The 13,044-nt window shown below is 47.1% G+C and overlaps 1 protein-coding gene across 4 annotated transcripts in view; it reads left to right on the top strand.

Annotated features, from left to right (window-relative positions):
• Positions 1 to 204: 204 nt before the first annotated feature.
• The window catches only part of LOC144732175 (solute carrier family 23 member 1-like), a 55,356-nt gene continuing 42,516 nt past the window's right edge, over positions 205 to 13,044 (top strand). For 2 of the 4 annotated variants that reach the window (XM_078613524.1, XM_078613523.1), the window contains exons 1-2: positions 206 to 480; positions 6,967 to 7,086. In XM_078613524.1, coding sequence (XP_078469650.1) covers positions 6,985 to 7,086 — 102 coding nt within the window. In that variant the 5' untranslated portion in view covers positions 206 to 480; positions 6,967 to 6,984. Of the gene's footprint in view, positions 481 to 6,966; positions 7,087 to 13,044 lie in introns of all 4 variants that reach the window. The other 2 variants (XM_078613522.1, XM_078613526.1) reach the window with 2 other exon arrangements.

The following is a 13,044-nucleotide window of genomic DNA, read 5'->3' as shown; positions in this document are numbered from 1 at the left end:
GGGCGGGGTGTTCATGGTCATTCAGTGGCCGGGGGCGAGAGGCAGTGGGTGGGGTTTTGAAGTGAGTGGGCGTGGTCTAATGCGCAATGGGCGTGGTATAACGTGAGCGGGCGTAGTCTAACGCACAGTGGGCGTGATCTAACGACAATGGGCGTGGTCTAACGTGCAGTGGGCGTGGTCTAATGGCAGTGGGCGTGGTCTGTGGACCCGTAACGGTTTGACGCGGTCGGCTGAGCTCGCGAGCTTCCCATTCGGCTCCGCGTTGTGGCCGCGTCGCCCGCAGCGAGGCGCTGATCGCCAACCCTCTCGCTCTTCACCAATACTCACCGATATCTATATTTACACATCTAATTGGCGCTATTAAACGCGCTCTCTTTATGTAACGCCCCGCGCGCCTCTATAAAGACGCTGCTCGCCGCAGCCTCTCGGGGCGAGAGGAGGAGGAGGAGGCGCTCGAGTCCTGCCTGGGGGGGAGCGAGGGTGAGGAAGGCCGCGCACGGCGCTGCCGTGGTACTGTGTGTACTGTGTGCACTGTGTGCGTACTGTGTGCGCTGTGTGTGTACTGTGTGTGCACTGTGTGTGTACTGTGTGTGCTGTGTGTGTACTGTGTGCGCTGTGTGTACTGTGTGTGTACTGTGTGCACTGTGTGCACTGTGTGCACTGTGTGCGTACTGTGTGCGCTGTGTGTGTACTGTGTGTACTGTGTGCGCTGTGTGTACTGTGTGCACTGTGTGTGTACTGTGTGCGCTGTGTGTGTACTGTGTGTGTACTGTGTGTACTGTGTGCACTGTGTGCACTGTGTGCGTACTGTGTGCGCTGTGTGTGTACTGTGTGTGTACTGTGTGTACTGTGTGCGCTGTGTGTACTGTGTGTACTGTGTGTGTACTGTGTGTACTGTGTGTACTGTGTGCACTGTGTGTACTGTGTGTGTACTGTGTGTGTACTGTGTGTACTGTGTGCACTGTGTGTGTACTGTGTGCGCTGTGTGTACTGTGTGTGTACTGTGTGTACTGTGTGCACTGTGTGTGTACTGTGTGCGCTGTGTGTACTGTGTGTGTACTGTGTGTGTACTGTGTGTACTGTGTGCACTGTGTGTGTACTGTGTGCACTGTGTGCACTGTGTGTGTACTGTGTGCACTGTGTGCACTGTGTGTGTACTGTGTGCGCTGTGTGTACTGTGTGTGTACTGTGTGTACTGTGTGCACTGTGTGCGTACTGTGTGCGCTGTGTGCACTGTGTGTGTACTGTGTGCGCTGTGTGTACTGTGTGTGTACTGTGTGTGTACTGTGTGTACTGTGTGCACTGTGTGTGTACTGTGTGCGCTGTGTGTACTGTGTGTGTACTGTGTGCGCTGTGTGTACTGTGTGTGTACTGTGTGTACTGTGTGCACTGTGTGCGTACTGTGTGCGCTGTGTGTGTACTGTGTGTGTACTGTGTGTACTGTGTGCACTGTGTGCACTGTGTGTACTGTGTGTGTACTGTCGGTACTGTGTGTGCTGCTGCTGTAGCTAAACTGGCTGCTTGTTCGCCTTACTGGCAACTGAGAGTCATCGGGTTTCCAGGTTTGCCGTGCGGATATACAAAAAAATCAATGTCGAGCAGTAATCGTACCACCGCGGTTGGTTTTGTGAGGGGCTGAGGGAACTAAATGCAATATCAGGGAGCTGCTGGTGCTGAAGGTGGTTGTTGTCATGGGGGGTCCGCGGCGCGCTGGGCAATCCGGCAGTGACAACAAGGGGGCAGTAATGGTGGGTGGAGGCAGGAGTGGTGAGGGGTGAGGCAGCAGAGGTGAGGGATGAGTGGTGATGGGTGAGGCAGCAGAGGTGAGGGATGAGTGGTTATGGGTGAGGGATGAGGGAGGAGTGGTTATGGGTGAGGAATGATGCAGGGGTGGTGAGGGATGAGAGATGAGAGAGGAGTGGTTATGTGTGAGGGAGGAGTGGTGATAGGTGAGCAGGAGATCGTCTTGTAAGTGAAGTGGCGTGTAAAGTGAAGAGTTGGGCATGAAGAGTCATCAAGAGAGTGGTGGTGGTGGTGATGATGGTAATTAAATGAGGTGTAGCGTCAGATTGGGGAAGCTAATTGCTGGATAAAGGAACCGATGAGAAATGAGCATGTGGCAGTAGAAAGATAAAAAATAGAGTGAACGAAGGATGAGGAATAATGAAGGGCATGGTGATGGTGATTATGATGGTGATGGGTTGGCGAGAATTGTGTGAAGCTGGTGACGAGTGTGAGTGGGTGAGGCTGACTGAAGGTTCTTGTGATGGTTGTGTGTGGGAGTAAACAATGAGGACGTGAGAATGAATGAACGGGAGGCGAGTGTTCAAAGGTGTACGGGGGAGAATGGACGGTGGTGATAATAGTGATAATGTTCATTTTGTATTCGCCCCGGAGACGAGGGGAGAGTCTCATTGTCAAGAGTGACCTGGGATATATAAATGACAAAAGATGAGCTATGAGGGAGATGGTGGGTGAGTGTAGGTGGGTGGATTGAAAATGGACGGGCAAGGGAGTGTGGTGATTGATGATGGTTGTGGAGAAGAGTGATGGTGGATGTTTGCAAGGTGCTGGTATTCCACGTGATCCTGTAACTCTCTGGTCAACCCAGTGTTGGATGATGGCTTTCCCATGCTGCCAAGGTCATGGGGGTTACGTGATAATACTGGTTAGTGCTGGTTGGTTAAGGTCGGGAGCATAGACACGAGGGCATAGGCATACAGTACAATTTATTTTATTGCACTACCTTCTGCTGTCAGCATAGCCTGCATCTACGCATGGCTGTCCAACCAATCCCTAGTATCATCCGGCTCGACTATGCTTCGCGTCTGAGATCTCAGAAACTTCGGCATCATGCAGCTGATATCGTCACATAGGTGTGCTTGTGCAGGGTGTATTCTGCGAGAGAGAGAGAGTGGTTGAGGGTGTGTGTCGGTAGCTTTGTGGTTGAATTTGGAAGGCTGGAGGTTTGGGAGACGAGAGATGAGCCGGGAGCTGGAGGGAAGAACAGTGTCGAATCCCTGAGATTTCGCACGGACACCACGAATGAAAGGTGGCCGGGCTCGATTAGTATGCGGGTCGTGTGTCCCTGGCGGCCTCCGACTGGCCCCCCCGGCATTTCGTGGCCACCGACCGATCGATTAGCCCGGGAGACTGGTTAAGGAAGTCGCCGGTATCCTGGGAATACGTCAGCGAGGGTTGTGGAACGGGAGGGTCCCCTTGTGTAACATCACCCACAAAACGGTGGTTCCGTTTTTGTCGCACCTGCGTCGTAATGTCATTGACCAAATATTTAACCGGGCGAGGTGCTACCCATTGAGGTTCAGTGTTGAATGCCCCCATTGAAGCTTCTTTGTGTGGCTAGCGGTGGGAAGCAGCGGTGAAGAGACAACGGTGATGTCAAGCACGCTAGTTGGGGTGTGTGCGTTGAGTCGGTGTTGCATCTCGGCGTGGGGAAATCGGAGGTCAGGCGAAAACCACCGCGGCCACTTGAGCTGCGCTGCGCACAGAGCCGTTCATTCACCGACGATGCCACGGATGGGATAAGTAAGGAGTGCTCGTGCATTAATGCTCATGCGTCAAGGTTAATCAGTTTGGTTCTATTGTCTGATTTATAAATATTGTAAATTACTTGAACTGCGATTATCTATTTACATTAGCGCCGTGTATTGTATATATGTACGTTGAACGTCTCTCGCACCGTGTGTCGCCATCCGCGCTAATGGGAGGTATTGCTGCTTAGTTGGAGAGTGTTGCTACAAACTAGTTACTCTGCTTCTGAATTGACATTTGGTTAAGTACAATTGGGGTGTGGCAGGGGCGGTTTCTTCATTAGGGCGATTGGGCGACGCACCACCAATGTCATTCAACCACAGAGTCACGCTAGCCGTCACTGTCAGCCTCTGGATATAGTCCAATCAGCGTCATGTCACGTTCTGTGGAGTACCGCCTCTTTTTGGGCGATTTCACTCCGGCTGAGAATCGCCCCGAGTGGCCCCATAGACTTACATTCAAAGATGTTTTTTTTTTCGAACGGGGGCGCTGCAATGCATTCTCTATGGCTTCCGGGAGGGCTCGCCCTAACGTGCTTACGTCATCCTACGTAAGCACGTTTCATCCAACAATATAATTGGTCGCCACCTAGTGGAATCTTTAATAAAAGAAACTTGAGTGGATTGTATATTAATAGTGAGTATAGGAACAAACAAGATGTATTGTAAGAGTCACTTTATTTTTCGTTAATATTAAAGAAATGAAGTTGCCTTTACATGCTTAAGCTGTTAATTTATCCATTGCATGGGTGGACCTTATCCTTATCAATCATCCAGACATTTGCCCCCCCCTGAGAGATTTTGCAGGAGCCGCCACTGGGGTGTGGTCAGTGGTGACACTTGTGCCTCCACAGCAAGAAGGTCCTGGGTTCAATTCCTAACGTGGGTGCTTAAATCTGTGGAGTTTGTATGTTCTCTCCCTGTTCTCAGGTTGTCGTCTCTATAAAAAAATACAATTTAGCTGGTATTTGCAGAAAAAAAACCTTCCCAATGCTGAAACATTTCCTGGAAATTATATAACGGTGTTTACATTTAGTAACAACATAGGATCCTAGATTTGAAGCTTTCGTGACTGCAATGATTCATACTCTTTGGTTTTTTCGGTAAAGTCACGTAGGTAAAAAATAAAATAAATAAAAACAACTAGTGATTTTGGCTGTAACGGTTCCACTTGAAGACGGAAGCTTGTGTTGCCTCCGAAACGTCGTGATTTAATTTAGTTTTCATTTATTTTATTTTTTACCTTCGTGACTTTACCGAAAAAACATAGGATCCCCTTCTCACGAGGCTTGATACCTTGTGAGGCTTTCCTGAGACTTGGTGAGGCATTCCTGGTAAACTAGCAGAATAATGAACATGATCCTCATGGTTAGCCTGGTTGCGTGTTGCCGCTTGCTGTCCTCTGCTTTTGATCACAATGGAATGGCATGCCCATGCGATTACATTTTGCAACCTCACATAAATTCCTCTGCACTGTCTCGCGGTCAACATGCGCAGGGGGTGTTTATCGTGCGTTTTTTTACAGCACAATTTTAAAAAAAACCTGCCACACTGGCTGCTGTCACTATCACTGGTCATCTTTCCCCATCGGCTTGTGATTCATCCACAAATTATCCTCCGCTCACGATTTAGTTTCAGTATTTTCACAGTTGCCGAGCACAATCCCCGTGGCCTTAAGACGTCAAAGTTGCAATCGATTAGGGGCCATCCATTTAGTACGTACGTATGGAGGGGGGAGGGGGGTTAACCCAAATGTATACGCTTGCGTATGGGGGGTATGCTGACAATGTACGTACACATAGGAAACGGGGGGGGGGGGGGGGTGGTGAAGCCTCGATAATAATGTGTCTACATTGGCCTACAAATGAGTTACATATTCCGGCGGTGGACTATCTGTTTGTTTCAACACGTTCATATTATTAATCCTTGATCGTTTCTGCGTGGATTAAATATCGGCCATTCTATAGGATTCGGGGGGGGGGGGGGGTGCGTCAGGCGTACGTACGCAGGTGGGGGGGTGGTGTAAAAAGTCCGCGTGCGTACAGGGAGGAGGGGAGGGTTCAAGTTTTGACAGATTTTTGCATACCTACTAAATGGATGGCCCCTCAGAGGAGACGCAACTCTTGAATTGAGCGAGATTATTGTTCTTAAGAGCTTGAGAACAGAGGCGATGGGAGGGAATTCCAAAGTGAGGCAGAGCGAGAGAAGAAGACGACTGTGAGAGATATGTTGTGACCTGTAGTGTTGGGGTTATTAAACACTGAGGATGAGATAAAGCAGTGGGGTGTCTGTTAGACTGAGTCCTCAACATGAGTGAAGTTCATGGAACAGTAACCATGGTGGTAGTAGCTATTGAGCCATACGGGAAAGGCTGCCAGTGACTGGAGTGAATAAATGAGTAACGGATGGTCAAATAATCCCAAGCTGTTATAATACCCCTGATAAAATTCAACAAGAAACATGTTGACTCGTATCTATTCGAGCTTCCATAGAGATGTATGTTTGGGGCCAGTGTTTGGTCACTGGGGGGTGGTGACGTGACCTTGCAGTAGTGCGTTTGTCGCTTGTTGTAGAGCATTGGTTCTTAACCTTTACTGCAGCATTGGTTCTCGATGTTTAATGTTAATAAACACATGCATAGGTTTGATGAAACAAAGTAGTTGTCCTTACGTGCCTGTGCTTAATTTGTGTTTTAGATTGTTTACCTTCTAAAAAACTCTGGCCATGTCTCGCACCCCTAGAAAGGGCATCTCCCACACCCCAGGTTAAGAAGAACCACTGTTTGTAGAGGTTCTCGATTTGAATCGGCAGGCCACCTTGGTTATTATAGCGCGTGCATTGACCGTGGAATATGCGCCCTCTGCTTCGCAGGGTTGTAAAAAATCCCATGACGTCATTCACAAGAGTGGGATAAATTTGAAATTTACCTACAAATTACTAAATTGGAATTACACAGCAATATCGCACCATTACTGCGAAACTACTGTCGCCTGTCTGTGAACCACAGCAGCGCCTTCGTGATAGCCTTGTGCTATAAGTATTAATCGAAAACCAAATGTATTTGATAATTACTATTATTACTGTGTTTTTCATTTCAGTTTAAATGTATTAGGTATAACCCTGTGAGCCATGCGGCTTTTGACTCGGGTGCAACCGCAACAAACAAAAACATCAACAAGAAACATCTTAAAGTGACTACACGCAACAGAAAAATCCAGGAAAAAACAGCAAAGTCTTCCAGAAAAAACACCGTATATCAATGCTGTGTGCAAAAATCCCAGTGGGATGCAAGTCAAACAATAACAACCATAAGACAATTTCGATTAAAGTTACCAGGCTAACTCTGTACTACAACAAACAAACGTGGCCAAACCAAAACGTTAAAAAATAAACCCTCGCTCGTGCACACACACAGGTTTGCGTGCACCGTGTTATGGGCATCGGGAAGAACACGCAGGCGGCGGCGGTCGGAGAGAAGGGCTGCGAGGTGGGAGGAAACGGCCAGGTGACGACCACCCCGCTCGGAGGAGGCCAGGTGAGACTCAGCCCAGGCACTTCGCTCCGCACTCCACTGCAGCGTTGACTGAAATAACACACTTCTCAGAAGGCTGTATTGCTGATTGGGATGCGTAAAAATGCTTTTTTTTTCCCCATTCGTAAAATGGGAGCGGTCGAGTGGTTGCGTGTTCCGCCGCTCGTTGTCGAGGCTCGCGGTTGTAGCCCGGCGGGCGCCCTGGTTAATGCTGCGGGTGCATGAACCATACAACACTACGTGCTGTCTGCTTCACGGTGGATGTTACAAATTCCATGACACCACTCAAAATGAGTCGGCCATTGTGCGCCGGCGTCATGCTCCACATTGCCAAATTCGAAAAAAACGACACCAAGTGCTCAATTGGGATTGCTCATCGCGACTGTTGCCTCCATAGGCGGAATAATGCTCATTCGCGTGCCACTTGGAGTCACTTCGTACGCATATGGACAGTTGCCACTCCGGGGGTGCCCTTTCAAATGTTTGAGATGCGATTTAGATGGTATATATGAAACCAATGCTGCTGTTGAAGGCCGCTCCCAGCAGACTGTGTGGCTGATGGAATGTGTAAAATTGTGTTTGTTTTGTATATGGAGGGACAGATATGGGGAGGTGAATTGTCTGTCTTTGTTGTTGCTATTTGCTATGTACGGTTTGAAAGAAGTGCAAAATACATACTTGGTGACTCGGGGTCAGGGGGCTGAGCTGACACCACTGAGGGCCTGGATTGGAATCTGGGAAGATGCTTGTGATTAAGCCGGCTTCTCAGCCCGGTCACCAATAACTGCTCAAAATACCCATCGCATCTAATTTGGCTTTGCACTGTGACTGATTCACAGCTCTTGAGTATTAATAATATTGCTTTTATTGACATCCAAAGGATATTCTTTGCCAGGTGTCCCTCTAGTCTGGATAATACATGTCGATTATTATAATAATTATTTTACTAATACGCTTATTTACTGAGGACGGCCTCGCACTGAGTCTCATCACCTCTTTTGAGGAGGTTGCTGCTTCACAGCAGGGGACGATGTAATGAAGTAATAAAGTACTTTTTCAAATTTGGTTAATGTGGACCTTTACTCCGGCACACAATGTCCTACTCTTTTGGAATGTTACGGAACCTCCAATGTCTACTTTGAAGCAGACGGTGTGTATATTTTACGGTTAATACACCCACGGTATTAACCGAACCGTGAACCTCTGCAACGAGCAGCGGATGCCCTGCCGCTGAGTCGTGGCACTGCCCCCTATTGGAGTGACTTCAGAAGCTGGCATCTGATGTAGTCCTCTGAGGCCATTTGCTGATGCAGGGTGATCCACTGTTAGCTGTCGACTTGCGTATTGGAAATGTATTCATTTCATGCATTGAAGGATGAAGCCTAGAAATCCCCGAACAAAGCGGATGCTTCCTTAATGGACTGACTTATCAGCTCGTGTTTAACCAGGTGAGCGCCTTGTGATGCCTCTTATCTGGTTCATTGATTGGTTTTCCAGTACGGTTGTTTGTCTTTGATATTATTGCATATGGTCTGCCGCTGGTGCATGGTCAGCGCTTTTGTCAATCGTGAAAAGGGCCTCTCCAGACTGCGCAGGGCGTGGGGGTTATTTGACCATACTTCACCACGCTGGTCGGAGGTGGGGGCGGGCAATAGAAGGCGGGTGGCAAAAATTCAGGAGCATAGAAGGACAGTACAATAATGGTGTTGCTGCACTACGCTCTGCTCTGAAGAGGCCAACCATTTGTGGCAACAGTACTCGTGGTAGTAACGTATTGCTTGTGGTGATGATGGCCATGATTTATATATGACCTTTTCTTTCTGTAACAAAATAAGCAGAGCATTCACCTCCTTCCCCATATCTGTTCCTCCATGTAAACAACAATACAAAAAAATCCAATAAGCCACACAGTCTTCTGCAAGTGATTATTTTTCAGTGGCATTGGTGTCATGCAAGAAAACTCCACCAGCTTCGACATGCAGTGTCTCATCAGCAGTCAGGCTTGTTTAAATCATCACTGGTGAACTGACAGATGTTTATCGGCAAGGAAAGGGCAAAGCCTATTCCTTTTTCATCATCTTGATGCCAGCAAACACGTTCTTTCGGAGTGGGCAGGTAGGAACTTGGTTGGACAGCGCATTCGTGCACGGCAGAAAGCTCGCGGTCACGTGACACACTTCAACCAATCCGGGAGCGTACTACATGTTTGGGAGGGGCTATGCACGACAGACAAATAATCCCTGGTGGGCAGTGTGGAACTGTTGTTCCTACCTGTAAAATGGTCCCATAGATAAGGACCCTCGCCGTTTGATATGGGTCCGATTTTATCGCAAAGTGATATAACGCCGAACACAAAATAATAATTAGCATTGTTGTGGAGAACACAAGTAGGTGGATGTGTGGGGTTATTCAGAAGGAATGACCAGCAAGTCACCTGGAACAGACATAACAACATGAGCATTATTCCTCAAGAGCCACCCTTCATTACTCTTTGGTTCTTTCGGTAAAGTCACGTAGAAAATAAAATCAAATAATAATAGAATGCGACGTTTCGATTGCAACACAAGCAACCATCAGGTAAGAATGAATGAGAAAAAACAAACCTAGTGAACTTAGAAACACAATGCAACACAACACAGAGAGCCGGCCAACACAACAGCCAACACCCTACCTGGCTGACCACGCTCCTCCAAAGAATGACAAACACAAAGATAGCGCCAATGGGTCGTGGCCTTAAATAGAGAGAGGGGGGGAGGGTTTCGGGCAGAGAGAGAGGTGGGGGGGGGCAGAGGACAATGAGAGAGTTGTGTGGAATTCTGGACAATAGTGGCCGGAGGAGAGACATTGGACTATAAACAAACCAGCTCCGCAATATTTAGAGCAAGAAAATCTGAAGTTTGAGAAAGCAAATTTTGTAAATTCTAGATTTGAAGCTTTCGTGACTGCAAGGATTCATACTCTTAGGTTTTTTCGGTAAAGTCACGTAGGTACTCTTTTACTTGATACAGCAATCGTGCTGTGACGGTTGCCTCCGAAACGTCGTGATTTTCTATTTTACTTTTATTAATTTTATTTTTTACCTACGTGACTTTACCGAAAAAACCTAAGAGTAAATTTTGTAAAATTAGGAAGTGTAATGCAATGCAACACATAGTCGGTTAACACACAATTAACGCATAGCCTGGGTGATTCGTTCTCCCAAAGATTGCTAAATTAGAAGTTAAGTCTAGATTTGAAGTTTTCGTGACTGCAGGGATCCATATTCTTTGGTTCTTCAGCAATTGTTTCTTGCTGTGGTTGTCCCACCTGATGACGGACGCTTGTGTTGCGCCCGAAACGTCGTGATTTAATTTATTTTTTATTTTATACCTATGTGACTTTACCAAAAGAACCAAATAGTATAGAAGTTAAGTGTGAGTTGTGAGGAAATCCTCCCCGTAGAGGTGGTTCAAACAAGATTCGAAGCTTTCGTGATTGCAGGAATTACTCTTTGGTTCTTTCGGTAAAGTCGCGTAGAAAATCAAATCAAATAATTTTATCGGGCTGTGCGCAGAAACCATGAATCTGGCACGCCGTCTATAAATACATGGAGGGGGGGAAAAAACAACCTCGTATTTCAGTGGAACACTTTGTGCATTGTAAGTGCCTGGTATCCTTGGCGGTGGTGACGCAAATCTTGCAAAGTTATTGTTTGCCTCTGCTATATCGTTTAACTAGAATGTGCGAGCTGCTTTGATGAAAACAAGGAATAAAAACCCTACGTTAGCACAGAGCCTTTACCGCTTTCTAAACTGTGTTTGTTCTCAGAACGTGTTTTTAGTGAGCGATAATGACATCACATGTCCAACCCGCACGACGAGGTGACTTCACAATTGATAGCGCATTGAAAAGTAAAAGCAATTTTAAATGAACCTTATCAGTCTTCCGTGTTCGTTGCTCTGACCCCTTCGGTGTGTCGTTATCTATGATACGGTTTCCGAATCTTAGCCGTTTTTGTGGCAGCAGCCCTCGGCAGCCACGGACAACAGAGTTATTGTTGGGGTAGAGAGGAGCCCAGCCAGGAAACTGAAGGCATATATTATTTTGAATAGTATGATGGTATTTAACCTTATGCAAAACCACACATCACCATAACAAAGGTCAACACTGCCTATAGCATTACTCAGATCCGGAAGTCACTTTGCATTTATTGGTTTTAATGGTTACCTCAAATAAATCTCCTCGTAATTAGAGTCTGCTTTTCTATAGCACGTGTTTTCACAACGCGAATTGGATATAACCATGATGAATGTATTAAGGGACACCTTTTTGTATAATGTGAATGAGATAATAACGCGATTGAGTGAACAAATGACATTGCACAAGTTGGAATGACCGGTTGTGTGGCTGCCTAGGTGCAGCATTGTACAAGGCAGTGGGATGCTGCTGGATGCTTCTAGACACTACCCACGCGCCTCGGTCTTTGTTCGGCCTGCGTACGCATCTCACGTGTTATCGTGGCCTGTGCTTTACCCTATATCATATATTATTTATTATAATGCGGTCTGTCCATAACGCGGTGTTCTTCAGGAACGCAACTAATACCGCGTTATAGGAGAGCAGACGGTACTACAAGATGAGTTTGAACATGGTGGTAAGAAGTATTGGATATTTTTACCGAAAATTATACTTGAACTTCCAAGCATCTGCATGGAGGAGCCATGCTCGAGCAATGTTACGATCATCGTATCGCCATTGCAGTTTGCACAGTGTCAGTAAATGTTTAAGTTTATAAGGAAATTATGCAGGAAGTTAGTGACACGCCGGCTGACTATGTTGTGTGTTGTTCACACTGCAGCTGGTTACATAAACATTGTCGCAGTACCACCCCTTGGCCATTCCACGCAGCATTATAACAATGATGCTCGTGTTTTCATTCAAGCGAATCACCCGGAATGCACGCACAGCGGCAATGGGAGGCTTTCACCCTGCGACAGCCGTATTGACGGTGGTGTGGCAACGGGGGGGGGGGGGGGGGACACAGGAACAGAGCCGAGGGAAAGATTCAAGTTTTCGCATGCGTTACGTAACACTGTCCAACATGTGTTTGTCCCTGGAAATATTCAGCCTGTTTTAATTGAATGAGAGAGGTGCATGTTTAGAATGCCATTGTGACCCCTGGAAAGGCACACAGAGAAAACGTGAGAGGCTGAAGGCACAATCTTAACTGTTAAGAAATCCAAGTGGGCGGAGGCAGAGTGCATCACGAGAAGGGGCGGTGGCCGATGGCCAGGAATATCTATTTAGTCGCAGACAAGATCGGGAACATGCCTGAGACCACGTCCATCGAGGAGATGGAGCGGTGTAATCCGTGAATGTTTTCGTTGCCTGATGGATTGTTATATCGCAAGCATGTCATAAAAAAATGTGGGTCATATTGGATCGTCGTTCAGAGAGTTATCGCTGTCCGCCGTTTAGGGACGCAGAAATAGCGAATGTGTTAAGGCTTTAAACCGTTGTTCAATTATTAGACCTTTTGGGTTTTGGGTCTTTATGAGGCATGCAACGACTAATCAATCAAGTTATTTTCAGTTTGTCCATGTATATACAGCTGAAGAGTCTCCACGCTGCACCGCAGTGCTCGTAAACCAAGAATGGATTTGTGTATCTGATCATTGCTCGGAACCTTGCTAACCCATTGCATCAGAGGAAGTGATGTAGACCCCGGTCTCGACCATCAAAGGCAAACAATGCTGCTGAAACCGTGCACTCAAACAAGGCCATGTTGCTGATGGTATGTGTAACACAAAAAATACTTTGATAGTTGTTACGTGGAGGGACAGGTATGTGAAGGAGGAGGCAGACTGCCTGTTTGTTACAGGCAGACGGCAGCGATGCTCTAGGGGGCGCGTCCAGGATTTGTGACATGCGTTTAAGACCCCTTCGAGACGTTGGTACTCTTTAGAATAATTACGAAGTGGA

This window comes from Lampetra planeri, chromosome 41, assembly GCF_965212315.1.
Source record: "Lampetra planeri chromosome 41, kcLamPlan1.2.h2, whole genome shotgun sequence".
NCBI classification, from domain to species: domain Eukaryota; kingdom Metazoa; phylum Chordata; class Hyperoartia; order Petromyzontiformes; family Petromyzontidae; genus Lampetra; species Lampetra planeri.
Note: the sequence above shows the minus strand (reverse complement) of the source record. Positions and strands in the feature narration are given on the sequence as shown.